This window comes from Takifugu rubripes, chromosome 5 (assembly GCF_901000725.2).
Source record: "Takifugu rubripes chromosome 5, fTakRub1.2, whole genome shotgun sequence".
In the NCBI taxonomy this organism is placed as follows: Eukaryota; Metazoa; Chordata; class Actinopteri; order Tetraodontiformes; family Tetraodontidae; genus Takifugu; species Takifugu rubripes.
Window position 1 is genome coordinate 14,473,485 of NC_042289.1, and position 27,605 is coordinate 14,501,089.

At 48.9% G+C, this 27,605-nt stretch overlaps 1 protein-coding gene across 4 annotated transcripts in view; it reads right to left on the bottom strand.

Moving 5' to 3' along the window:
• Positions 1-27,605, bottom strand: part of LOC105419684 (integrin alpha-3-like) — a 29,308-nt gene that overhangs the window by 608 nt on the left and 1,095 nt on the right. For 2 of the 4 annotated variants that reach the window (XM_029836382.1, XM_029836383.1), the window contains exons 3-28: positions 24,768-24,895; positions 24,177-24,262; positions 23,561-23,697; positions 23,396-23,502; positions 23,215-23,307; positions 23,045-23,104; positions 22,833-22,986; positions 22,468-22,661; positions 21,589-21,677; positions 21,373-21,506; positions 18,231-18,308; positions 18,075-18,142; positions 15,602-15,738; positions 14,690-14,833; positions 14,400-14,497; positions 13,759-13,936; positions 11,441-11,527; positions 11,019-11,098; positions 9,958-10,035; positions 9,779-9,881; positions 9,533-9,709; positions 8,859-8,966; positions 3,774-3,884; positions 1,981-2,076; positions 1,787-1,912; positions 378-578 (exon numbers count right to left, since the gene is read on the bottom strand). In XM_029836382.1, coding sequence (XP_029692242.1) covers positions 411-578; positions 1,787-1,912; positions 1,981-2,076; positions 3,774-3,884; positions 8,859-8,966; positions 9,533-9,709; positions 9,779-9,881; positions 9,958-10,035; positions 11,019-11,098; positions 11,441-11,527; positions 13,759-13,936; positions 14,400-14,497; positions 14,690-14,833; positions 15,602-15,738; positions 18,075-18,142; positions 18,231-18,308; positions 21,373-21,506; positions 21,589-21,677; positions 22,468-22,661; positions 22,833-22,986; positions 23,045-23,104; positions 23,215-23,307; positions 23,396-23,502; positions 23,561-23,697; positions 24,177-24,262; positions 24,768-24,895 — 3,019 coding nt within the window. In that variant the 3' untranslated portion in view covers positions 378-410. The remainder of the gene's footprint in view (positions 1-377; positions 579-1,786; positions 1,913-1,980; positions 2,077-3,773; positions 3,885-8,858; positions 8,967-9,532; positions 9,710-9,778; positions 9,882-9,957; positions 10,036-11,018; positions 11,099-11,440; positions 11,528-13,758; positions 13,937-14,399; positions 14,498-14,689; positions 14,834-15,601; positions 15,739-18,074; positions 18,143-18,230; positions 18,309-21,372; positions 21,507-21,588; positions 21,678-22,467; positions 22,662-22,832; positions 22,987-23,044; positions 23,105-23,214; positions 23,308-23,395; positions 23,503-23,560; positions 23,698-24,176; positions 24,263-24,767; positions 24,896-27,605) is intronic. The other 2 variants (XM_029836384.1, XM_029836385.1) reach the window with 2 other exon arrangements.

The window sequence follows — 27,605 nt, forward strand, 5'->3', positions numbered from 1 at the left end:
TAACCCTAACCGTGACCCTAACCCTGGTTAACCCTAACCCTAACCGTGACCCTAACCCTGGTTAACCCTAACCCTGACCCTGACCCTAACCCTGGTTAACCCTAACCCTAACCGTGACCCTAACCCTGGTTAACCCTAACCCTGACCCGTAACCCTGACCCTGGTTAACCCTAACCGTGACCCTAACCCTGGTTAACCCTAACCCTAACCCTGACCCTGACCCTAACCCTGGTTAACCCTAACCCTGACCCGTAACCCTGACCCTGGTTAACCCTGACCCTGACCCGTAACCCTGGTTAACCCTAACCCTGACCCGTAACCCTGACCCTGGTTAACCCTGACCCTGACCCGTAACCCTGGTTAACCCTAACCCTAACCTTTTGAGGAGCATCATCTGCCACGCCGCTGTGTTACTCTTTCTCTGCCCATGAGGACACCCAATGTTTGGGTGTCTTCTGGGTCCTGAATGAGGAGGTTCCATCGCCGTTGGCCTCTGTGAGCTGATTGGCTCGGCCCACAATCCTGCCCTGGTGGATCGCAGCAGCTCGCCACTCCCTCTCATGCACAAAGAAACCACACTACAGGTGAAACACAAACACACAATCATCAAAGGTTTGGATAGCTGTGTTCAAAGAGTTGGCACATAAATATAACACCAGCATGCTAAATATAGCAACAGCATGCTAATAAGCTGTCTGTAGTTGCTGAGGAATAAGGGTTAGCGTTGGTTCCCCCGGTGCCCCTGGACTCCGCGAACGGAAGAGATGTGGTTTTATGCTCTGAGGGTCAGGATCAGGGTTAGGATCAGGATCAGGGTTAGGGTCAGGATCAGGGTTAGGGTCAGGGTCAGGGTTAGGGTTAGGGTCAGGATCAGGGTTAGGATCAGGATCAGGGTTAGGGTCAGGATCAGGGTTAGGGTTAGGGTCAGGATCAGGGTTAGGGTTAGGGTCAGGATCAGGGTTAGGATCAGGATCAGGGTTAGGGTTAGGGTCAGGATCAGGGTTAGGATCAGGATCAGGGTTAGGGTTAGGGTCAGGATCAGGGTTAGGGTCAGGATCAGGGTTAGGGTCAGGGTCAGGATCAGGGTTAGGGTCAGGGTTAGGGTTAGGGTCAGGATCAGGGTTAGGGTCAGGATCAGGGTCAGGATCAGGGTTAGGGTCAGGGTCAGGGTTAGGGTCAGGATCAGGGTTAGGGTCAGGATCAGGGTTAGGGTTAGGGTCAGGATCAGGGTTAGGGTCAGGATCAGGGTTAGGGTTAGGATCAGGGTTAGGGTTAGGGTTAGGGTCAGGATCAGGGTTAGGATCAGGATCAGGGTTAGGGTTAGGGTCAGGATCAGGATCAGGGTTAGGGTCAGGATCAGGGTTAGGGTTAGGGTCAGGATCAGGGTTAGGGTCAGGATCAGGGTTAGGGTCAGGATCAGGGTCAGGATCAGGGTTAGGGTTAGGATCAGGGTTAGGGTTAGGGTTAGGGTCAGGATCAGGGTTAGGATCAGGATCAGGGTTAGGGTTAGGGTCAGGATCAGGATCAGGGTTAGGGTTAGGGTCAGGATCAGGGTTAGGGTCAGGATCAGGATCAGGGTTTTTGCTGTTATTGTGCAGCTCTTTGGCCAACTCCTGCTTTTTCAAATGTGCTCCATCAATAAACAGGAAGTGGTTTGGACTGAGTTGGTGAGTGTTATGAATAGTAACAGATAAATAGTTAACAGATAAACAGTTAACAGATAAATAGTTAGTTAACAGATAAATAGTTGTTCATGAACCACTGAGGAGCTCCTGACCAGGCTAACCTTCCAGAGCAGGAAGCAGATCCCAGCTAGCAGGAGGACTCCAGTCAGGATGGACAGCACTAAGATCCACAGAGGGACGCTGGCGTCCAGCCCCTGTCCTGCCTCTGGGTAAACCAGAACCTCAATCTGCCGAGATCAGAAGAGGGAACATCAGTGATCCGGTGCTACAGGAGCAGATATGTTCTGTTTGGTACCGCTGTGCTGTCAGAGTCCATGTTGATGGTTCTGTTGTTCTGCAGCATGAGAGTCGCTCGACCTCCAATCATCACAGTCCTGGCATCACTGTAGTCCTGAAACACAGCCTAGGGTTAGGGTTAGCATTAGCATTAGCAGGGTGAGACGTGCTCCTGGTTAGGGTTAGCATTAGCAGGGTGAGACGTGCTCCTGGTTAGGGTTAGCATTAGCAGGGTGAGACGTGCTCCTGGTTAGGGTTAGCATTAGCAGGGTGAGACGTGCTCCTGGTTAGGGTTAGCATTAGCAGGGTGAGACGTGCTCCTGGTTAGGGTTAGCATTAGCAGGGTGAGACGTGCTCCTGGTTAGGGTTAGCATTAGCATGGTGAGACGTGCTCCTGGTTAGCATTAGCAGGGTGAGACGTGCTCCTGGTTAGGATTAGCATTAGCAGGGTGAGACGTGCTCCTGGTTAGGGTTAGCATTAGCAGGGTGAGACGTGCTCCTGGTTAGGGTTAGCATTAGCAGGGTGAGACGTGCTCCTGGTTAGGGTTAGCATTAGCAGGGTGAGACGTGCTCTGGTTAGGGTTAGCATTAGCAGGGTGAGACGTGCTCCTGGTTAGCATTAGCAGGGTGGAGACGTGCTCCTGGTTAGGGTTAGCATTAGCAGGGTGAGACGTGCTCCTGGTTAGGGTTAGCATTAGCAGGGTGAGACGTGCTCCTGGTTAGGGGTTAGCATTAGCAGGGTGAGACGTGCTCCTGGTTAGGGTTAGCATTAAGCAGGGTGAGACGTGCTCCTGGTTAGGGTTAGCAGTAGCAGGGTGAGACGTGCTCCTGGTTAGGATTAGCATTAGCAGGGTGAGACGTGCTCCTGGTTAGGATTAGCATTAGCAGGGTGAGACGTGCTCCTGGTTAGGGTTAGCATTAGCAGGGTGAGACGTGCTCCTGGTTAGCATTAGCAGGGTGAGACGTGCTCCTGGTTAGGATTAGCATTAGCAGGGTGAGACGTTCTCCTGGTTAGGATTAGCATTAGCAGGGTGAGACGTGCTCCTGGTTAGGGTTAGCATTAGCAGGGTGAGACGTGCTCCTGGTTAGGGTTAGCAGTAGCAGGGTGAGACGTGCTCCTGGTTAGGATTAGCATTAGCAGGGTAGACGTGCTCCTGGTTAGGATTAGCATTAGCAGGGTGAGACGTGCTCCTGGTTAGGGTTAGCATTAGCAGGGTGAGACGTGCTCCTGGTTAGGATTAGCATTAGCAGGGTGAGACGTGCTCCTGGTTAGGGTTAGGCATTAGCAGGGTGAGACGTGCTCCTGGTTAGGATTAGCATTAGCAGGGTGAGACGTGCTCCTGGTTAGGGTTTAGCATTAGCAGGGTGAGACGTGCTCCTGGTTAGGGTTAGCATTAGCAGGGTGAGACGTGCTCCTGGTTAGGATTAGCATTAGCAGGGTGAGACGTGCTCCTGGTTAGGATTAGCATTAGCAGGGTGAGACGTGCTCCTGGTTAGGGTTAGCATTAGCAGGGTGAGACGTGCTCCTGGTTAGGATTAGCATTAGCAGGGTGAGACGTGCTCCTGGTTAGGGTTAGCATTAGCAGGGTGAGACGTGCTCCTGGTTAGGATTAGCATTAGCAGGGTGAGACGTGCTCCTGGTTAGGGTTAGCATTAGCAGGGTGAGACGTGCTCCTGGTTAGGGTTAGCATTAGCAGGGTGAGACGTGCTCCTGGTTAGGATTAGCATTAGCAGGGTGAGACGTGCTCCTGGTTAGGGTTAGCATTAGCAGGGTGAGACGTGCTCCTGGTTAGGGTTAGCATTAGTTAGTACCTCGATCATTGTGGAGTTCCACAGCCGAGCTTTCACAGTCAGAATTGCTGAGTTCCTCATGTTGATCAGCGGACAAACAAAGGTCACACACTTGGCTCCGTGGCTACAGTCCTAAACACAAAAACACACATTGGTCTGTGATCATAACCAGCTTGAATCAATTTCAAACTAATTTCGAGGTGAAAAGTGAAAAAATCGAATTGAGTCTTCCTAACCCTCTAACCCTCCTAACCCTAACCCTAACCCTCTAACCCTAACCCTCCTAACCCTCTAACCCTGACCCTCTAACCATAACCATAACCCTAACCCTCCTAACCCTAACCCTAACCCTCTAACCCTAACCCTCTAACCCTAACCCTCCTAACCCTCTAACCCTGACCCTCTAACCCTAACCCTCTAACCCTAACCCTCTAACCCTAACCCTCTAACCCTAACCCTCCTAACCCTCTAACCCTGACCCTCCTAACCCTCTAACCCTGACCCTCTAACCATAACCATAACCCTAACCCTCCTAACCCTCTAACCCTGACCCTCCTAACCCTCTAACCCTGACCCTCTAACCCTGACCCTCCTAACCCTCTAACCCTGACCCTCTAACCCTAACCCTAACCCTCTAACCCTAACCCTCTAACCCTAACCCTCCTAACCCTCTAACCCTAACCCTCCTAACCCTCTAACCCTGACCCTCTAACCATAACCATAACCCTAACCCTCCTAACCCTCTAACCCTGACCCTCCTAACCCTCTAACCCTGACCCTCTAACCATAACCATAACCCTAACCCTTCCTAACATATTATGACTTACGCCCAAAATAATACTCCAAATATTTGGAACAGCGTATTTTCTTGGCCATACGGCAGCACACTGTATTAAAAGGGGCAGTCTGAGCGACCTTTGGTACCTTTACCGAGTTTGTCTGCTCATTTTGTATTCGAGCGTTAGCCTTGGTGATGCGGCAGATGATGGATGAATATTTATGGACAGACATGCAGTAGATGCCACATATGCAGAGAACATTAACGTCAGTAATATATATAATATATCAGTAATATATATAATATATCAGTAATATATATATATATAATATATCAGTAATATATATATATAATATATCAGTAATATATATAATATATCAGTAATATATATAATATATAATATATCAGTAATATATATATATATATATAATATATCAGTAATATATATAATATATCAGTAATATATATAATATATCAGTAATATATATAATATATCAGTAATATATATATATATATATATATATAATATATCAGTAATATATATAATATATCAGTAATATATATATATATATAATATATCAGTAATATATATAATATATCAGTAATATATATAATATATCAGTAATATATATATATATATATAATATATCAGTAATATATATAATATATCAGTAATATATATATATAATATATCAGTAATATATATAATATATCAGTAATATATATAATATATCAGTAATATATATATCAGTAATATATATATCAGTAATATATATAATATATCAGTTATATATATATATAATATATCAGTAATATATATGTTCAGTTTAATTTGAGACATTGGTCTAAGATGTGTCCCTTGATGAAGCTATAGACGGTAATAGAAAAGGGGTCCATGAGCCCAGGGGTCCATGAGCCCAGGGGTCCATGAGCCCAGGGGTCCATGAGCCCAGGGGTCCATGAGCCCAGGGGGCCATGAGCCCAGGGGCATCTTCAGTTGTCCTCATATGGAGCTCTGGGTCACCGGACTGTCGGGTGTTAACGGAGTGTATCCAGGAGCAGCAAGATCAGAAACCAAGACAGGCTCCAGCAGTAGCGTGAGCATTAATGTGACGTGAATATCGATATAGGACATAGAGGAAGCGGTGGGGGGGGGGGTTACAGGAGCACCAGCAGTCCGGGCCCACACAGCAGAACACAACGGTTCTGTGTCCCCCCAATTATGAGCCTGTCAAAACGGACGGGTTTCAGTCTGGGCTTAGAGAAGGACACCGAGTCTGCCTCCAGGATTCAGACTGGGAGCTGGTTCCAGAGAACTGGGGCCTGAGAGCTGAAGGTTCTGCCCCCTGTACTACCTCTAGGAACCCCGGGACCTCCAAGTAAACCTGTGATGATCAGGAGCTCTAAAGTCACGTACAGAAGAGAGACCTGGACCATGAACAGCCTCCTGTGGGAGGAGGAGGACAAATCTCCTCTACATTTAACAGGGAGCCAGTGTAGAGAAGCCGTACTGGACCGATGTGGTCCCTGGTCCTGGGTCTAGTCAGCACCTGCTGCGTTCTGGACCAGCTGGAGAGAACAACTTGTTCGGCCAGCACGATAAAGTGATTTATAATAATTCAGCCTAGCAATGTTGTGCCATTGATAAAAGGCAGACTTTGAGACATGATTCCTATAGGTGTCCTGCCAACGCCCCTGCCAACGACCCTGCCAACGACCCTACCAACGACCCTGCCAACGACCCTGCCAACGACCCTGCCAACGACCCTGCCAACGACCCTGCCAACGACCCTACCAACGACCCTGCCAACGACCCTACCAACGACCCTGCCAACGACCCTACCAACGACCCTGCCAACGACCCTGCCAACGACCCTACCAACGACCCTGCCAACGACCCTGCCAACGACCCTGCAACCCCTGCCAACGACCCCTGCCAACGACCCTGCCAACGACCCTGTTAACGACCCTGTTAACGACCCTGCCAACGACCCTGCCAACGACCCTGCCAATGACCCTGCCAACGACCCTGCCAACGACCCTGCCAACGACCCTACCAACGACCCTGCCAACGGCCCTGCCAACGGCCCTGCCAACGACCCTGTTAACGACCCTGCCAACGGCCCTGCCAACGGCCCTGCCAACGACCCTGTTAACGACCCTGCCAACGACCCTACCGACGACCCTACCGACGACCCTACCGATGACCCTGTCAACGACCCTACCAACGACCCTACCAACGACCCTGCCAACGACCCTGCCAACGACCCTGCCAATGACCCTACCAACGACCCTGCTGACGACTCTCAGGTGACCACAGGGGCTATATTTTCAAGCTCGGTCCCGAGCGAGTTCAGAACTGAAGAAGCCTTCTGGACAGAAGGTGAAACGTCTTCAAAGAGAAGAAACTAGAAGAAAACTACCTTGAAGCTCTTGTTGTAAAACAACTTCTTTGCAGCAGTATGTTGGAACAGAAGGACGACAGTGGAGATTTGTAGCTGGTGCATGAGATTTGCACCATTTTTGCTCTACTTTGCTGTATACTATTGTATAACCTGGTCAAAAAAAGTTACCACCAAAAGACCTCTTTGATTGGAACACCTTGAGCTTTGATGACAGCAGTGTTTCAATAAACTTCTCCAATGTCACCAGTTACTTCCATCCAATATTGCATTAATGTTCTACCAAGATCGTATATTGATGATACAAAATACAACCTCTGTGGTGCAGGACCCAACATGGTGTTCAAGAGAACACAAAAGAACAGAAATAACTGGAATAAACACATTATACAGCCACACTAAAAAGCTGAAGAAAGTCTTTGCAAGTACAAAGTAAAATAAAACTGTTGCTTAGGACTGTTGTTTAGCTATGGTTATGGTAACCCTGACCCTGACACTAACCCTGACCCTGACCCTGACACTAACCCTGACCCTGACACTAACCCTGACCCTGACACTAACCCTAACCCTAACCCTGACCCTGACCCTGACACTAACCCTGACCCTGACCCTGACACTAACCCTGACCCAGACCCTAACCCTGACCCTGACCCTGACACTAACCCTGACCCTGACACTAACCCTAACCCTAACCCTGACCCTGACCCTGACACTAACCCTGACCCTGACACTAACCCTGACCCTAACCCTGACCCCAACCCTGACCCTGACACTAACCCTGACCCTGACACTAACCCTGACACTAACCCTGACCCTGACACTAACCCTGACCCTGACACTAACCCTGACACTAACCCTGACCCTGACACTAACCCTGACACTAACCCTGACACTAACCCTGACCCTAACCCTGACCCTGACACTAACCCTGACCCTAACCCTGACACTAACCCTGACCCAGACCCTAACCCTGACCCTGACACTAACCCTGACCCTGACCCTGACACTAACCCTGACCCAGACCCTAACCCTGACCCTGACACTAACCCTAACCCTAACCCTGACCCTGACCCTGACACTAACCCTGACCCTGACCCTGACACTAACCCTGACCCAGACCCTAACCCTGACCCTGACACTAACCCTGACCCTGACACTAACCCTAACCCTGACCCTGACCCTGACACTAACCCTGACCCTGACACTAACCCTAACCCTAACCCTGACCCTGACCCTGACACTAACCCTGACACTAACCCTGACCCTGACACTAACCCTGACCCTAACCCTGACCCCAACCCTGACCCTGACACTAACCCTGACCCTGACACTAACCCTGACACTAACCCTGACCCTGACACTAACCCTGACCCTGACACTAACCCTGACACTAACCCTGACCCTGACACTAACCCTGACACTAACCCTGACACTAACCCTGACCCTAACCCTGACCCCTGACACTAACCCTGACCCTGACACTAACCCTGACCCTGACACTAACCCTGACCCTAACCCTGACACTAACCCTGACCCTAACCCTAACCCTGACCCTGACACTAACCCTGACCCTGACCCTAACCCTGACACTAACCCTGACCCTAACCCTGACACTAACCCTGACCCTAACCCTGACCCTGACACTAACCCTGACCCTGACCCTAACCCTGACACTGACCCTGACCCTAACCCTGACACTAACCCTGACCCTGACCCTGACACTAACCCTGACCCTGACCCTAACCCTGACACTAACCCTGACCCTGACCCTAACCCTGACCCTAACCCTGACGAGTATTTTCGTTAGGGTTAGAGGGGACGTTGCCATAGAGATGTGCTCTCAATATATCATTGTTACACCATTCCGCTTAATTTGAGGTCGTTCAGTATCATTAAAAGAAATGTTGCTGAAATGGATATCTGTACCAGAGTGTAGGACTTCCTCTGGTTCAGCAGATGCAATAAAGGGGAAGGTGCTTCTCCATCGCTCCCTTGCTCCCCCAGACTCCTCCTCTTCCTGTTCTCCTCTGATAGCTGAAAGGTAAGTTGGAAATAAGTTCAAATCCGGAGGCAGAAGGACTGGTACGAGTAGTAATGTTAGGGTTCGGGTTAGGCATTTATCTGACCCCTGCTTGATGTCCTCCAAAGTTTTCTGGTGCTCCTCAAGTTGGTACCAATTGCTGCCACATGGCTCTTAATTTACATTAACTCTTAATTTTTCCAGGTGACTCTTACTTTACTCTAAATCTCAAGCATGGTCACATGACCCCGATGTGCTCTCTCCTGCCTCCCAGGTCATTTTGGGTTAGAACTGACAGTAACCCAACCCTCCATTTTGTGCTGTATATGACCTCTGATTTCAGATTACCATGCAAATTGTATTAATTTAAAATGGTTGTTACTACTGCAAGGTTACCTGACATTTAATATCTGATTTTGTTTCTTTCGCTACGTTTTGTGTCTAATATTAGTGGTGGAAACAGTATTTGGGTAAACACTGACAAGTTAGCCACCTTCATCACCACCCCAAACATCAAGTTTAGTCCTTAGCAATGCTAATAATTATGCTCTAATGGCTTCAATATTTTGGTTATAGCTACCATGAGATTGAGGGGGTTGATCACGTTCCCTGGTGGAAAACAGCCAGAGTTTGATGTCCCATTTATTTGGATCTCTGTGAGGTAAAGCAGCCACTTCCCATTGGACACCTCCTTTGGCCAATCAAACAACACCTGTAGGTTGTCATGGTGCCCCAGCCTCTTCCCATGGATGTGCACCTGTCAGAGGAGTGCCTCAATAATAAAGTCATTCTTGATGGTTCAAAGATCATGTATACATAACCATACCTGCAAAGTGAAGACCAGGAGCCCGCCCACATCTTCTGTCCCCTTGATGGCAGACTCTCCAGTCACATGGCCGCTGAAGGAGGCGTGGCCTGGTGCGCCGACTCTGTCAGGACAGGATGGTGATGGGGAGGTCAGAGGTCAGTGATTCACTCTGCCAGCAAATAAGATGATGCTCTTACAGGGTCAGAGAGGCCTGCAGAGAGATCTTCACCAACATGGAGATGAAGACTGGAGACACGTCAGCCTGTTCACTGAGCCTGAACACACACGGTTAATCTGTTCATAGTTGGCACATACGTGTGTGTGTGTGTGTGAGAGAGAGTGTGTATGAGAGTGTGTGTGAGTGAGAGAGAGTGTGTGAGTGTGTATGAGAGTGTGTGTGTGTGAGTGAGTGTGTGTGTGTGAGAGAGAGAATGTGTGTGAGTGTGTATGAGAGTGAGTGAGAGAGTGTGTGCGTAAGTGTGTGTGTGTGTGAGAGTGTGAGTGAGAGAGAGTGTGAGTGTGTATGAGAGTGTGTGAGTGAGAGTGTGCGTGTGAGAGAGAGAATGTGTGAGTGTGTATGAGAGTGAGTGAGAGAGTGTGTGAGTGTGTATGAGAGTGTGTGAGTGAGAGTGTGCGTGTGAGAGAGAGAATGTGTGAGTGTGTATGAGAGTGAGTGAGAGAGTGTGTGCGTAAGAGTGTGTGTGAGTGTGAGAGAGAGTGTGTATGAGAGTGTGTGAGTGAGAGAGAGTGTGTGAGTGTGTATGAGAGTGTGTGAGAGAGTGTGCGTGTGTGTGTGTGAGAGAGAATGTGTGTGAGTGTATGAGAGTGTGTGAGTGAGAGAGTGTGTGCGTGTGTGTGTGTGTGTGTGTGTGTGTGAGAGAGTGTGTGTGTGTGAGTGTGTGTGTGTGTGTGTGTGAGAGAGTGTGTATGAGAGTGTCTGTGAGTGAGAGAGTGTGTGTGTGAGAGAGTGTGTGTGTGTGTTTGTGAGAGAGAGTGTGTGTGAGTGTGTGTGAGTGAGTGTGTATGAGAGTGTGTGTGTGTATGAGAGTGTGTGTGAGTGAGTGAGAGAGAGTGTGTGTGTGTGTTTGTGAGAGAGAGTGTGTGTGAGTGTGTATGAGAGTGTGTTTGAGTGTGTGTGTGTGTATGAGAGTGTGTGAGTGAGAGTGTGAGTGTGTATGAGAGTGTGTGTGTGTATGAGAGTGTGTGTGAGTGTGTGAGTGAGAGAGTGTGTGTGTGTGTGTGTGTGTGTGAGACCTACGTTGACAGTTGTATCACAGTCTGAATCTCTCTGATGTCTAAGTTGATTTCATTTGGTTGAAATCTGATCAACACCTGAACCTTAAAACAACAGCAGTTTTTAGAGCTGTGCTGCAACAAGGAGTTCCATCAATATTCACATTAATATTCCATCAATATTCCATTAATATTCCATTAATGTTCCATCAATATTCCATTAATATTCCATTAATATTCCATCAATATTCCATTAATATTCCATTAATATTCCGTCAATGTTCCATCAATATTCACATTAATATTCCATTAATATTCCATTAATGTTCCATCAATATTCCGTCAATGTTCCATTAATATTCCATCAATATTCCATTAATATTACATTAATATTACATTAATAATCATTAAACATTCATATTTCCTGCTCTGATCATCATCTTGTACCTCCTGGTTGCTTCTGAAAGGGTTTCCCAGCTCACAGAGGAGACTGTCGCCCTCCACTGAACACTGGACTGGCTCCGGCTCTGCACTCTGGAACAGGAAGCAACAAGGGTGAGACACCAGGACCATGGACCCATCACGGACCCACCATGTATCCACCACGGATCCACCACGGATCCACCACGGATCCACCATGGACCCACCACGGACCCACCATGGACCCACCACCGATCCACCACGGACCCACCACGGATCCACCACGGACCCACCACGGACCCACCACCGATCCACCACGGACCCACCATGCACCCACCACGGACCCACCATGGACCCACCATGTATCCACCATGTATCCACCACGGATCCACCATGGACCCACCATGGACCCACCACCGATCCACCACGGACCCACCATGGACCCACCACGCACCCACCACGGACCCACCACGGATCCACCACGGACCCACCACGCACCCACCACGGACCCACCACGGATCCACCACGGATACACCACGGACCCACCACGGATCCACCACGGATCCACCACGGACCCACCATGGACCCACCACGCACCCACCACGGATCCACCACGGATACACCACGGATCCACCACGGATACACCACGGATACACCACGGATCCACCACGGATACACCACGGATACACCACGGATCCACCACGGATACACCACGGATCCACCACGGATCCACCACGGACCCACCACGGACCCATCACGGACCCACCACGGATCCACCACGGACCCACCACGGACCCACCACGGACCCATCACGGATCCACCACGGATCCACAACGGATCCACCATGGACCCACCACGCACCCACCACGGACCCACCACGGATCCACCACGGATCCACCACGGACCCACCACGGACCCACCACGCACCCACCACGGATCCACCACGGATACACCACGGATACACCACGGATCCACCACGGACCCACCACGGATCCACCACGGACCCACCACGGACCCACCACGGACCCACCACGGATCCACCACGGACCCACCACGGACCCACCACGGAGCCACCACGGATCCACCACGGAGCCACCACGGAGCCACCACGGATCCACCACGGACCCACCACGGATCCACCACGGAGCCACCACGGACCCACCACGCACCCACCACGCACCCACCACCGATCCACCACGGATCCACCACGGATCCACCACGGACCCACCACGGATCCACCACGGACCCACCACGAACCCACCACGGACCCACCACGGATCCACCACGGAGCCACCAAGGACCCACCACGGATCCACCACGCACCCACCACGGATCCACCACGGATCCACCACGGACCCACCACGGATCCACCATGCACCCACCACGGATCCACCACGGACCCACCACGGATCAACCACGGATCCACCACGGACCCACCACGGATCAACCACGGATCCACCATGGACCCACCATGAACCCACCATGGACCCACCACGCACCCACCACCGATCCACCATGGATCCACCACAGATCCACCACGGACCCACCATGGATCCACCACGGACCCACCATGAACCCACCACGGACCCACCACGCACCCACCACCGATCCACCATGGATCCACCACAGATCCACCACGGATCCACCACGGACCCACCATGGATCCACCACGGACCCACCACGGATCCACCACGGATCCACCATGCACCCACCATGCACCCACCACCGATCCACCATGGATCCACCACAGATCCACCACGGATCCACCATGGACCCACCATGAACCCACCATGGACCCACCACGGAGCCACCACGGATCCACCACGGATCCACCACGGACCCACCACGGACCCACCACGAACCCACCATGGACCCACCATGGATCCACCATGGATCCACCATGGACCCACCACGGACCCACCACCGATCCACCACGGATCCACCACGCACCCACCACGGATCCACCACGGACCCACCACGGATCCACCACGGACCCACCACGGACCCACCACGGATCCACCATGCACCCACCACGGATCCACCACGGACCCACCACGGATCCACCACGGATCCACCATGGACCCACCACGGATCCACCATGGACCCACCATGGACCCACCACGCACCCACCACCGATCCACCATGGATCCACCACAGATCCACCACGGATCCACCACGGACCCACCATGGATCCACCACGGACCCACCATGAACCCACCATGGACCCACCACGCACCCACCACCGATCCACCATGGATCCACCACAGATCCACCATGGATCCACCACGGATCCACCACGGACCCACCACGGACCTGACTTACAGTCAGGCTTTTTGCAGACTTACCTTCAATTTCTTTGTTCGCACTCCAGAGAATCTGAACATGGCTGGGATGCTAATGTTTAGGAGGGAGTTGTGAGCGTCCTCTGCTGGTTGGCCCTGTGTTGGACTGTTGCTGATATTAACCTCCAGGTACAGTTGGTCAATACTGCCGTTGATGCTCAAAATCTGGCTGTTGTTCTGCCTGGAAAACAAGAACAGCAGAACTCACAGAAGCCGCATGTGTGCCACCCTGAGCCAGCAGCATGTTCCAACTCCTTTTATAGAATCAGAATTGATCTTAATTTGTCATTGGACAGGTACAATAAATGTGACCATCCAATCCTCATACCTCAATAACTGAGCTGTCATACCAAACTCCATAGGGTTATTGAAAAGTCCAACCGTTTAACCCTAACGGTTAGGGTTAAATAGTTAGGGTTAGGGCCTAACCCTAACTATTTAACCCTAACCGTTTAACCCTAACCGTTAAACCCCAACCCTAACTGTTTAACCCTAACCCTAATCGTTTAACCATAACTGTTTAACCCTAACCGTTTAACCCTAACCCTAACTGTTTAACCCATTTATACCCATTACACATTAACCGTATGACCTAAAAACATTAAAAATGTCGGCTGTATGAATCAGAGTAAAGTGCGACTCACGTGGGGAGTGGCCTCTGGTGGTCGTCTGTGAAATGGGCTCTCATCTGCAGATTACTGTGACAATAGTTATCGGATCCACAGGCCTTTTGGATATGGATCTGGTTGATGAAGACATTTGACATCAGTGCAGGAACTGTCATCATGGACCGAACTTCCATCTGTCTGTTTGTCTAGTTTCTAGTTTTGGAGTATTTTGTTCAGCTCAAAGTTGTTGGTTTGGAGATTTTTTTACTACCACATTCAGAACTTTTATATCCTTCCAAACCTTTTAGTTCTTGTTAAGTTCTGACCTGAGTTCTGATCGGTTTGGGGATGTTATTCAGTACCGGGAGATGCCTCAGGTCCTGGACAGTGTCTCTCTTCTCGGGAATGTTCTCGTACAGGGAGACATTTAAGGAGAACATCAGAGGTCTCACTCTATCAAGAACTGGACTCTGCAAAGCAGGAGATACAAACCAGAACATTTTAGTCAGTGTTGCCATATAAACTAAAATGACAAGTAAAGGCTTCGGTAGGGTTAGGGTTAGTAAACTAACCCTAAGCCTAACTAGTAAACTGCTGACAGACCTCTGTCCAAATGATGGGGGTTAAGGTTAGTAAACTAACCCTAACCCTAACTAGTAAACTGCTGACAGACCTAGTAAACTAGTAAACTGCTGACAGACCTCTGTCCAAATGATGGGGGTTACTAACCCTAACTAGTAAACTGCTGACAGACCTCTGTCCAAATGATGGGGGTTAAGGTTAGTAAACTAACCCTAACTAGTAAACTGCTGACAGACCTCTGTCCAAATGATGGGGGCCTGTAATGTGACCAACTAGCACCAGTGTGGAGCCACTTTGGTGTTTGAGGACAAAGGCTGATGCTGCTGTGCCCGTGGTTCCGGACCCCCAGGTACAGAGCAAGCCACAATAATACTGACCTCTTCAAATCCGATTCAGGCCGCTTAAAAATGAACCGGACACATAATGGATTTTCCTGAGTGTAACTGCAGCCATTTAATGCAACGTTGACTTCTGGAGCGGCACAATTCTGCACCACTGACACGATTCAACTTTATCAAGTTGGAGTTTGTCAACCCATCATGATTTGTTCATTACCACTTAGATTAAAAACGGCAGAGTAAAATTCAATATTTTTTCTCCTGAAGATTGTTGCACTGACTGTAACCATAGCAACAGGGCATCAATCAGTGTCTCACCTTCAGTCCTACGTTCAAAGTCCTGCACTGATTCTTTGGCATCGACAGGAACCCAGAAAATGTGCTCTGCCTGTTGCTATGGAAATGGAGGCGTGGCTCGAGACTTGTGACATCAGCAATTACTATAAAGTGGATGGCTGATAAGAGTTAAGAAGACCAAACAGGTAGGTTAGCTTAGGTGTTGGGCTGTCCTGTCGTACAAAGATCTGATTGACCTTTTGTTTCAGACACACACATTCAACTCCTGTCACTACATCTATCTATTTATTTGATTTATTATTGCTTGATGTTGCACATAACTGATCAAAATAGGTTTAAGATTTGAGGAGAAAAGAAAGAAAGAAAGATGACAAAAATCAACTTTTGAAATTTAAACAAACCAAGTAAAAGAGGAAATAATTGTGTGTGTGTGTGCGCGCGCGCGCGTGAGTGTGTGAGTGTGTGTGTGTGTGAGTGGAGGGAAGGTTAGGATGATACACCATCAGGACTCTATAGTGGAGGAGCTCAGACGTCCCCAGAGTGAAGCCGACATCAGAACCACCTATCCTCGCATTACCGTTGTCCAAGCCAGACCAGCTCACCCAGGAAACTACTCTAGCATCTGACGTACCCCTGACGTACCCCTTACGTACCCCTGACGTACCCTGACGTACCCCCTGACGTACCCCTGACGTACCCCTTACGTACCCCTGACGTATCCCTGACGTACCCCTTATGTACCCTGACGTACCCCTGACGTACCCCTTACGTACCCCTGACGTACCCCTTACGTACCCCTGACGTACCCCCTGACGTACCCCTGACGTACTCCTGACGTACCCCTTACATACCGCCTTACGTACCCCTGGCGTACCCCTTACGTACCCCCTGACGTACCCCTTACGTACCCCCTGACGTACCCCCTGACGTACCCCTGACGTACCCTGACGTACCCCCTGACGTACCCCTGACGTACCCCTTACGTACCCCTTACGTACCCCTTACGTACCCCTTACGTACCCCTGACGTACCCCTGACGTACCCCTTACGTACCCTGACGTACCCCTGACGTACCCCTGACGTACCCCTTACGTACCCCCGACGTACCCCTTACATACCGCCTTACGTACCCCTGATGTACCCCTGACGTACCCCTTACGTACCCCCTGATGTACCCCTTACGTACCCCCTGACGTACCCCCTGACGTACCCCTTACGTACCCCTGACGTACCCCCTGACGTACCCCTGACGTACCCCTACCAAGCAACAGTGAAAGAAAAAAGTCCCTTTAAAGCCCCCCTACACCAAATGAGTGTGTGTATATTTTAAACATGGATGAAGCCAGTAATAATAATACAGTAGGGGAGGCCATTCCCCAACCAATAGTGCTGGAGTTGTTCCTACTGGTGTGTCTCTTCAGACCTCATCACATTGATGATCTCAGGAACACCCTGGAAAACACGTATTAAACACTGGGAAGCAGCATGGAAGCTAGTGGTAGTATTCCTTTCTATACTTGTCATTTTCAATTCAAATCACCCTTAAATATTCTACTTTTAAATAACTTTTAAATAAATAACTTATACCCCCCCCGGCACCAAAAACCAAGCCAGGCCTCCATATCAGCTCGGTAATCAGCTTCCTGGTAATTGGGTTTTTCTGGGTTAGGGTTCTGTTCAGCATTCAGAGGCAATCTTGGTTGTAACATATAAGTAAATAAACATAAAATAATAATAATTGATACAGTTGAATTTGGCAGGAGATATTAGTCATTTAGATGAATGTCTTCTGAGTCACTGGTGTTTGATTTTTATACTAAAGTGTGAACATAAACTAAGATACAGTTAAAAGAGGAACGGTGTAAAGGGCACAGGGTCACGACACGCTTGCATGCTAAGATGCTAACAGAGCGTCTAGGGATAAACTGCCCCAGAGACAATTAATGCACAATCCTCCAGAGAGTCCACGCTGAAGAGTGAGCAGAAGAACATCTAAGGAACTTCTTCTGAACAGCTTCCAGCCTCATTTCTCTATATTTAAGACAATGTGTCAACTTTTCCCGTTAGATTTTCCTGTTTAATTTCACAGTGGATCAGAGTTAAGATGCTCTGGCTGCTAATTTGACTGCTCATGTACGTCCCATAATGCATTGGGTTCCTTCTCTCTATGATTGCTTTATTCTTCTAATCATTATTTTCAGTAGTAATAATCGTAGTGTTCCATATATTTATTGTCTGTATTAAACCGTTCAGAACTTTATCCAGTTATTTTAGTCACCAAAGCTTCTGTCTCAGGCTGCATGAAAATGTTAAAACTTTGGTTCCTCCCTCTTATCAAAGAAGCCAAATAATGTCAGAAGATTCACACACTCCCATTATGTGAGACACAATCGTTCCGAATACAAAAGGCAGAAGAAATGTTTGATTTGTTTAATTAATGAATTGGTTTAATAATCAACAGACTTGGGAACACATTGATTTCCTGTTTACTCACTGATGTTGTCGTTGTCACTTGTTTCTCTGGAAGTAAAAGTGTAGGAGAAACAGACCTCCACCTGAATACTGAGACGTCCACACAGGCGAGAAGGTAGTTAGAGGGTTACCACAGCACTAACCTGGTAGGTTAACTAGTTACTGATGTGAGGCTCACCAGAAGTCACAGTTGTTTGGGTCAACGATGTCAGGCCAAACCCGGAGTGTCTTAGTGAGGTGAAGGACAGGACGAGTTCTGATGGAAGGAAGGATAGGAGGAAGGATGGAAGGAAGGAAGGATGGATGGAAGGAAGGAAGGAAGGATGGATGGAAGGATGGATGGAAGGAAGGATAGAAGGAAGGATGGATGGATGGATGGAAGGAAGGAAGGATGGATGATGGATGGAAGGATGGAAGGAAGGATAGAAGGATGGATGGAAGGAAGGATGGATGGATGGATAGACGGAAGGATGGAAGGATAGAAGGAAGGATGGAAGGAAGGAAGGAAGGATGGATGGGTGGAAGGAAGGACGGATGGATGGAAGGAAAGAAGGAAGGATGGATGGATGGATGGAAGGATGGAAGGAAGGATAGAAGGATGGATGGAAGGAAGGATGGATGGATGGATAGAAGGAAGGATGGAAGGAAGGATGGATGGATGGAAGGATGGAAGGATGGAAGGATAGAAGGAAGGATGGAAGGAAGGAAGGAAGGATGGATGGGTGGAAGGAAGGACGGATGGAAGGAAGGATAGAAGGAAGGAAGGAAGGAAGGATGGAAGGAAGGATGGATGGATGGATAGAAGGAAGGAAGGATGGATGGATGGATGGAAGGATGGATGGAAGGAAGGATAGAAGGAAGGATGGAAGGAAGGATGGATGGATAGAAGGAAGGATGGAAGGAAGGATGGATGGAAGGATGGAAGGATGGAAGGATAGAAGGAAGGATGGAAGGATGGAAGGAAGGAAGGAAGGATGGATGGGTGGAAGGAAGGACGGATGGATGGAAGGAAAGAAGGAAGGATGGAAGGAAGGATGGATGGATGGAAGGAAGGATGGAAGGAAGGATGGAAGGAAGGATGGATGGATGGAAGGAAGGATAGAAGGAAGGATGGAAGGAAGGATGGAAGGAAGGATGGATGGATGGATGGAAGGAAGGAAGGAAGGATGGAAGGAAGGATGGAAGGAAAGATGGATGGAAGGAAGGAAGGATAGAAGGAAGGATGGAAGGAAGGAAGGATGGATGGATGGAAGGAAGGAAGGATGGATGGAAGGATGGAAGGAAGGATAGAAGGATGGATGGATGGATAGAAGGAAGGATGGAAGGATGGAAGGAAGGAAGGAAGGATGGATGGGTGGAAGGAAGGACGGATGGATGGAAGGAAAGAAGGAAGGATGGAAGGAAGGATGGATGGATGGAAGGAAGGATGGAAGGAAGGATGGAAGGAAGGATGGATGGATGGAAGGAAGGATAGAAGGAAGGATGGAGGAAGGATGGATGGATGGATGGATGGATGGATGGATGGATGGATGGAAGGAAGGAAGGATGGAAGGATGGAAGGAAGGAAGGATGGAAGGAAGGATGGATGGAAGGAAGGATGGAAGGAAGGATGGATGGAAGGAAGGATAGAAGGAAGGAAGGATGGAAGGAAGGAAGGATGGAAGGAAGGATAGAAGGAAGGATAGAAGGATGGAAACATGGATGAAGCCAGTAATAATAATACAGTAGGGGAGGCCATTTCCTGACCAATAGTGCTGGAGTTGTTCCTACTGGGTGTGTCTCTTCAGACCTCATCACATTGATGATCTCAGGAACACCCTGGAAAACATCCATCCATCCACCACCCACCCACCATCCATCCATCCACCCCCATCCATCCATCCACCACCATCCATCCATCCACCCACCATCCATCCATCCACCCACCATCCATCCATCCACCCACCCACCACCATCCCACCCCATCCACCACCCACCATCCCTCCACCATCCATCCACACCATCCACCATCCATCCATCCATCCCATCCACCATCCATCCCATCCACCCCATCCATCCACCCACCCACCCACACCATCCATCCACCATCCATCCATCCATCCACCACCACCATCCATCCACCCACCATCCATCCACCCCCATCCATCCACCCCCCCACCATCCACCATCCCACCATCCATCCCCACCATCCACATCCATCCACCCACCCACCATCCACCCACCATCCATCCATCCATCCATCCATCCACCCATCCATCCATCCATCCCACCCACCATCCCCATCCATCCATCCACCCTCCACCACCCTCCACCACCACCCATCCATCCATCCATCCCCACATCCACCCATCCACCATCCACCCACCACCATCCACCATCCATCCATCCATCCATCCCACCCATCCATCCCACCCCCCCATCCATCCATCCACCCATCCATCCACGCATCCATCCATCCATCCCCCTCCACCCACCCACCCCCCATCCATCCATCCATCCATCATCCATCCATCCACCATCCATCCATCCATCCATCCATCCATCCATCCACCATCCACCATCCATCCCCCCATCCATCCACCCACCCCCCACCCACCATCCATCCACCCTCCATCCACGCATCCATCCATCCATCCATCCATCCATCCATCCATCCATCCATCCATCCATCCATCCATCCATCCATCATCACCACCCACCCCCCCCACCCCCATCCATCCATCCATCCATCCACCATCCATCCATCCATCCACCCACCCACCACCCCACCACCATCCACCCATCCATCCACGCATCCATCCATCCATCCATCCATCCATCCATCATCCATCATCCACCCACCCACCCACCCATCCATCCATCCATCCATCCATCCATCCATCCATCCATCCATCATCATCATCCATCATCCACCCACCCATCCATCCATCCACCATCCATCCATCCATCCATCCATCCACCCACCCACCATCCATCCATCCATCCACCATCCATCCATCCATCCATCCATCCATCCATCCATCCCCCATCCATCCATCCATCCACCCATCCCATCCATCCATCCATCCATCCATCCATCCATCCATCCATCCATCCATCCATCCCATCCACCCATTCACCCACCCACCATCCATCCATCCATCCTTCATCCATCCATCCATCCATCCATCATCCATCCATCCACCATCCATCCACCATCCATCCATCCATCCATCCATCCATCCATCCATCCATCCATCCATCCATCCATCCATCCATCCATCCATCCACCCACCCACCCACCATCCATCCATCCATCCATTGGAGGGTTTGGACGGTACCTGAGCAAAGCAACAGTGTGGTCCAAAGAACCCACAAGCAGATCAGGATATTTGTTCCCATCAACATCGTGTCCTCCAGACAGAGAGTAACCAAAAGTTGTGAATCGATGAGAGACGGCTCTTCCGTGGATCACCTGGAGAGAAAAAGGTAAAGGATACAGGTGTCTGAGTCTCGACCCGCTTTCCTCACACATTAGTTTTACAGTGGTGTCAGACCTGGCTTGGTTCTCTGGAGACCCCTTCACTACCGCTGGTCCAGATCATCACAGTTCCTGTTTCATGGAATGGAGCCCCAACAGCAAAGTCTGAAAGACACCATTATAGTCATCATGGAGACATTGTTGAATGTGTAACAGCAGAAAATTAAAATTAAAATCAAACCACTTATTAAACAGATTCTCAGCTGAAGTAGCTGGAGACTACTTAGAGGTCATGAGATTGCGCAAGAAAGCGGTTTGGAGGTCCACAGTTTTGTACTTCCTTTGTTCATGTGTCATGCAGCAGTTATTGTTCCTGTCAATCATCAGTGCTTCAATCCAGGCCGACTGTAGAGCTACCTGATTAGCCTGAAGTGCTATCATGGTCCTGTAACAACAGCTTGTTCCCGTCAGTGGAGGTCATTAGAGGTCATTAGAGGTCATCACATCACGTTACTGAAGCGAAGAAGCCTCTCTCATGTGAAGGAACATCTTCCAGGATTGTTTACCATGGGATGAACTGTAACTTTATATTAATAAATGAAGACTTTTCCCTTGCAGAAATTGTATTTTTGTTCTTGCTTGGATTCCCTTTGCCTAAAATATAGCTAAAATATATTAACAAATACAAACAAAATGGAGACCAGCTAATGGACACTTGTACTGAACATTTTTTCTGTCCCTAACGGCTTCATTGACCGTTTTTTAAAATAATAATAGCCATGATAACAATAATAATAATAATAGATTTGGCAAGATATTGATGAACTTATTATTTCAGTGCATCATATATATATATGATGCACTGAAATAATATAAATATATGTCTATAATAATATCTAATATACGTATATCCCACCAGGATTTGCTGCCATTGAAATCATTTGTCATTTCTCACCCTGGAAGCCGTCTTGATTCAAGTCTCCAGCAGCTGCTACAGACATTCCGAAGGCCGAGCCTGCTGGGCCCGTCAGCACCATACTGGATCCAGAATCAAAGCCACCTCCCGTGTTCATGTAGATATAGACTGCACCGCCCACCTTCTCCTCATGGTGGAAGTAAAAAGGAGCACCCACCAAAAGGTCCTCCCAACTCCGGGTCAGAATATATTAAAAAGAGATCAGATTAGTTCATTAATAATATTAGAATCTAAGTAAGACTGTACACCTCCATCAGCTGTGGAAGACGCTTCCAGGCTTCACCTTTCTGCAGTAACATCTCATTCTAAACATCCGGCTCATGTGACCCTGAGTCAACACTCACCCATCGTTGTTGAGATCGGTGGTTGCCACAACATTCCCAAAGTATGAGCCTATCTGCTCGCCACGCAACGTCTGTCTGATGACCAGTTTTCCAGCTCGTTTCTCTATCAGCAGGACAGAACCACGAGCGTCATCTTTACTGTCCCTCGGAGCTCCTGAGAACGAAGAATCAGTCAATGTCATCGATTCTGTGGTGGTCCATCACTCTATTACCTGTTACTATGGTTTCCTGTTCCTGAGACAACAGACGACCGGTCTGAGCGACTGAGTACCCTGAACACACACACACACACACACACACACACACACACACACACACATAGATACAAAGTTATTGGATGCTACATTTGTGACTCACATATGATTCAGGATCAAAGATTTACCAATATAAATGTTTCTACGCTGCAAGTTGTTGAAGGAACTTCTCTCAGTGTCAAACAAAACATGTGGATTCATCCAGGACACATGCACGTTACCTACAAACACACGCACACACACACAGAGTGAGAGGCTGTGAAGGCCCTCGTTGACAGGCGTGTCTACACACAGAAGGTGAAACCCTACCCTGCCACTCGTAGCTCCCAGGTGAGCCCACGATGACCTCCGTCTGAGTGATGGTGGCAGAGATCCCCATGTTGCACATGACCTCACTGGTGACATCACCTAGGTGGCTGAACAGAAAGACCTTTGGAATCTGGCACCATTTTGTGACTGGGTCTTGTGACCCACCTGCAGGGCTCGTCGAGGGTCTGCCAGTTCATGTCAGCATCATCATACTGCAGGTCGTTCCCACGGAGATAACAACGACCGATCATGTGACGAAGTTTGAAAGCTCCATAAAGTTTGACAAACCGATGACCACATGCCTGGAGTCCAGGAAAGAATTCCATCAGTCAGACAAGTCATCAAGCAGGTAACTAATCTAAATCTCATCAAGCAAACCAGTTTAGAAAGTCCAGAATATCAAAGACATTTGTCAATGTGGTGGAAACTGATCAGATATCCAACAATTCAGATCATCTCTAAATGGACCAATCAGACAGTGGTCAACCAGTCAAGAAGATGCTGATGGTGCAAAACATAACATGCAATGCAAAATTATTGCTAACGGCTAAGCTGCTACTTTACTAATAGCAGCAACATGGATCTGTTAATAGTACTACCAGTAATGTTGAAGTTGAGTACAAATAATGAGAGAGGTGAAGAAAAGAAGTGGCTTCAACACCGGCATTGGTAAAAATCCCTCTCAGAAGCAACAAGCTGCACCAAGATCAAAGAATGGGTAGCAAACAACAACCATCCAGACTCCACCCATCCTGCTGGTCACTAAAGCTAGCAAGCTCACCAATACCCGTCCACCAGGATAGCCCTGACTGGCTACAGAGACACCCAACCACATGTCTTCAACAAGGTCCTCTGATGGGTTCAGATCTGAAAAAGAAAAGTCTTTTTTGTTGAAGCAAGTGCACACGCTTAGCTGCCTCGTTTCAATGATGGACAGATTACCCATAATCCAACAGCAATCGAGAGCAAATTACAGATTATCAGCAGCTGCTGAACTAAAAAGTAGCCACAGTTCACTGTTACAGTCTAAAATGTACAATTTACAATGTTCCAATTACGTCCAGATGTGTTCTGCTGGTTTTTTCAGGCTTTGATATGGAGATCCACATCTCCTGATACTTGACCTCTGGCACCTGTCCTGGGCTCTTAAAGGCCCCACCAGGCTCCACCGTTCTCAGCCATCAATGCTGCCGGCCATCGCACCATATTTTTCCCTTTTTTCTTTTGGTAACAAAAACGTTCTTTTGGTTTTATGTATTGTTTGACTCTATGCTGCCTCTTGTTCGAGCCATATTTAAGAAAAGACCATTTTACTCTGTTCACTGATCATTTAGTGGCTTCTAACGTGACGGATCACCATCAAATGTCTCACCTGGGTCGACCAACTTTATTCTGCTGCAGTCTGATTGGTCAACTGTGATGGAACAGCTGTACAGACCACCTGTACGATTGGCTGGAACATTGTGTTCCGCCCACTCTCTGGGAGCCCCGACCAAGAGTCTGTGGAGGTCAGAGAGGTCAGAACGGGTGAGAGAGCAGGGCTGTCAGCCAAAACACACACACACACATGCACGCACACATGCACATGCACACACATGCACGCACACACACACACACACACACACCTACGCACACACATGCACGCACACACATGCACGCACACACACACACACACACACCTACGCACACACACGCGCACACACACGCGCACACACACACACACACACACACACACACACACACACACACACACACACAAAGAAAGATGGACCCCATAACATGAGTAAAACACTGATGAAGGCCAGGACGCAGACAGACAGAAGAACAATTGGTCATGTGACAGAGTCAACATCCAGAATATTTTAATGGCACAGAAACAACATGATGGATACCAGAAGGAAACAAAGGCGCTGCTCATGTGTCTGAGGTCTCCTCCTATTATATCTGAACAGTAAGTTGTACCCATAAAGGGGCGGAGACTCGTCGTTTCAGTGGTTATTGATTAGGTCTGGAGTTTGAGAACTTAAGCATGTTAGAGAGAAGCTACTGTCCTCCCACAGGAAACCAGATCATTGTGTGTGTGGCCGAGTGTGTGTGTTGGAGGGGCATTAACAGCCAATTCAATTAAAGAATAGAAAGACATGGTTGTCATGGTGACAGTAAAGGCAGGCATCTGGAGGACCTTAGAGTGACTTGGGTGACTTGAGCGTCACACAGAAATGATCCATTAAACTGTTGATGGATCCCAGAAGCTCTGTGGCTCAAGGTGACCCCCTTTACCACCTCGCTCGTAGGTTCTTCGTTCTTTAAGTCTTGAAAAGCTTCAACCTACTTCCATTAAGTTTCCTGATTCCTCAGAAAAATGATCGACACTGCACAGCATTTAGCTGACTCTACCTCTCCCACGCACGCACACACAGGTGTGTATCAAACACGCACACACAGGTGTGTATCAAACATGCTCACACACAGGTGTGTATCAAACATGCTCACACACAGGTGTGTATCAAACACGCACACACAGGTGTGTATCAAACATGCTCACACACAGGTGTGTATCAAACATGCTCACACAGAGGTGTGTATCAAACACGCACACACAGGTGTGTATCAAACATGCTCACACACAGGTGTGTATCAAACATGCTCACACACAGGTGTGTATCAAACACGCACACACAGGTGTGTATCAAACATGCTCACACACAGGTGTGTATCAAACACGCACACACAGGTGTGTATCAAACACGCACACACAGGTGTGTATCAAACACGCACACACAGGTGTGTATCAAACATGCTCACACACAGGTGTGTATCAGACACGCACACACAGGTGTGTATCAAACACGCACACACAGGTGTGTATCAAACATGCTCACACACAGGTGTGTATCAAACACGCACACACAGGTGTGTCTCAAACACGCACACACAGGTGTGTATCAAACACGCACACACAGGTGTGTATCAAACATGCTCACACACAGGTGTGTATCAAACATGCTCACACACAGGTGTGTATCAAACACGCACACACAGGTGTGTATCAAACACGCACACACAGGTGTGTATCAAACATGCTCACACACAGGTGTGTATCAAACACGCACACACACACAGGTGTGTATCAAGTACGTGTGCACTCACAGGTGTGTATCAAGCACGCACGCACACACAGGTGTGTATCAAACACGCACGCACTCACAGGTGTGTATCAAGCACGTGTGCACTCACAGGTATGTATCAAACACGCACGCACACACAGGTGTGTATCAAGCACGTGTGCACTCACAGGTATGTATCAAACACGCTCACACAGGTGTGTATCAAACACGCACACACACAGGTGTGTATCAAACACGCACGCACACACAGGTGTGTATCAAGCACGTGTGCACTCACAGGTGTGTATCAAACACGCACACACACAGGTGTGTATCAAGCACATGTGCACACACAGGTGTGTATCAAGCACGTGTGCACTCACAGGTATGTATCAAACACGCACGCACACACAGGTGTGTATCAAGCACATGTGCACACACAGGTGTGTATCAAGCACGTGTGCACTCACAGGTATGTATCAAACACGCACGCACACACAGGTGTGTATCAAGCACGTGTGCACTCACAGGTATGTATCAAACACGCTCACACAGGTGTGTATCAAACACGCACACACACAGGTGTGTATCAAACACGCACGCACACACAGGTGTGTATCAAGCACGTGTGCACTCACAGGTGTGTATCAAACACGCACGCACACACAGGTGTGTATCAAGCACATGTGCACACACAGGTGTGTATCAAGCACGTGTGCACTCACAGGTATGTATCAAACACGCACGCACACACAGGTGTGTATCAAGCACATGTGCACACACAGGTGTGTATCAAGCACGTGTGCACTCACAGGTATGTATCAACACGCACGCACACACAGGTGTGTATCAAGCACATGTGCACACACAGGTGTGTATCAAGCACGTGTGCACTCACAGGTATGTATCAAACACGCACGCACACACAGGTGTGTATCAAGCACGTGTGCACTCACAGGTATGTATCAAACACGCTCACACAGGTGTGTATCAAACACGCACACACACAGGTGTGTATCAAACACGCACGCACACACAGGTGTGTATCAAGCACGTGTGCACTCACAGGTGTGTATCAAACACGCACGCACACACAGGTGTGT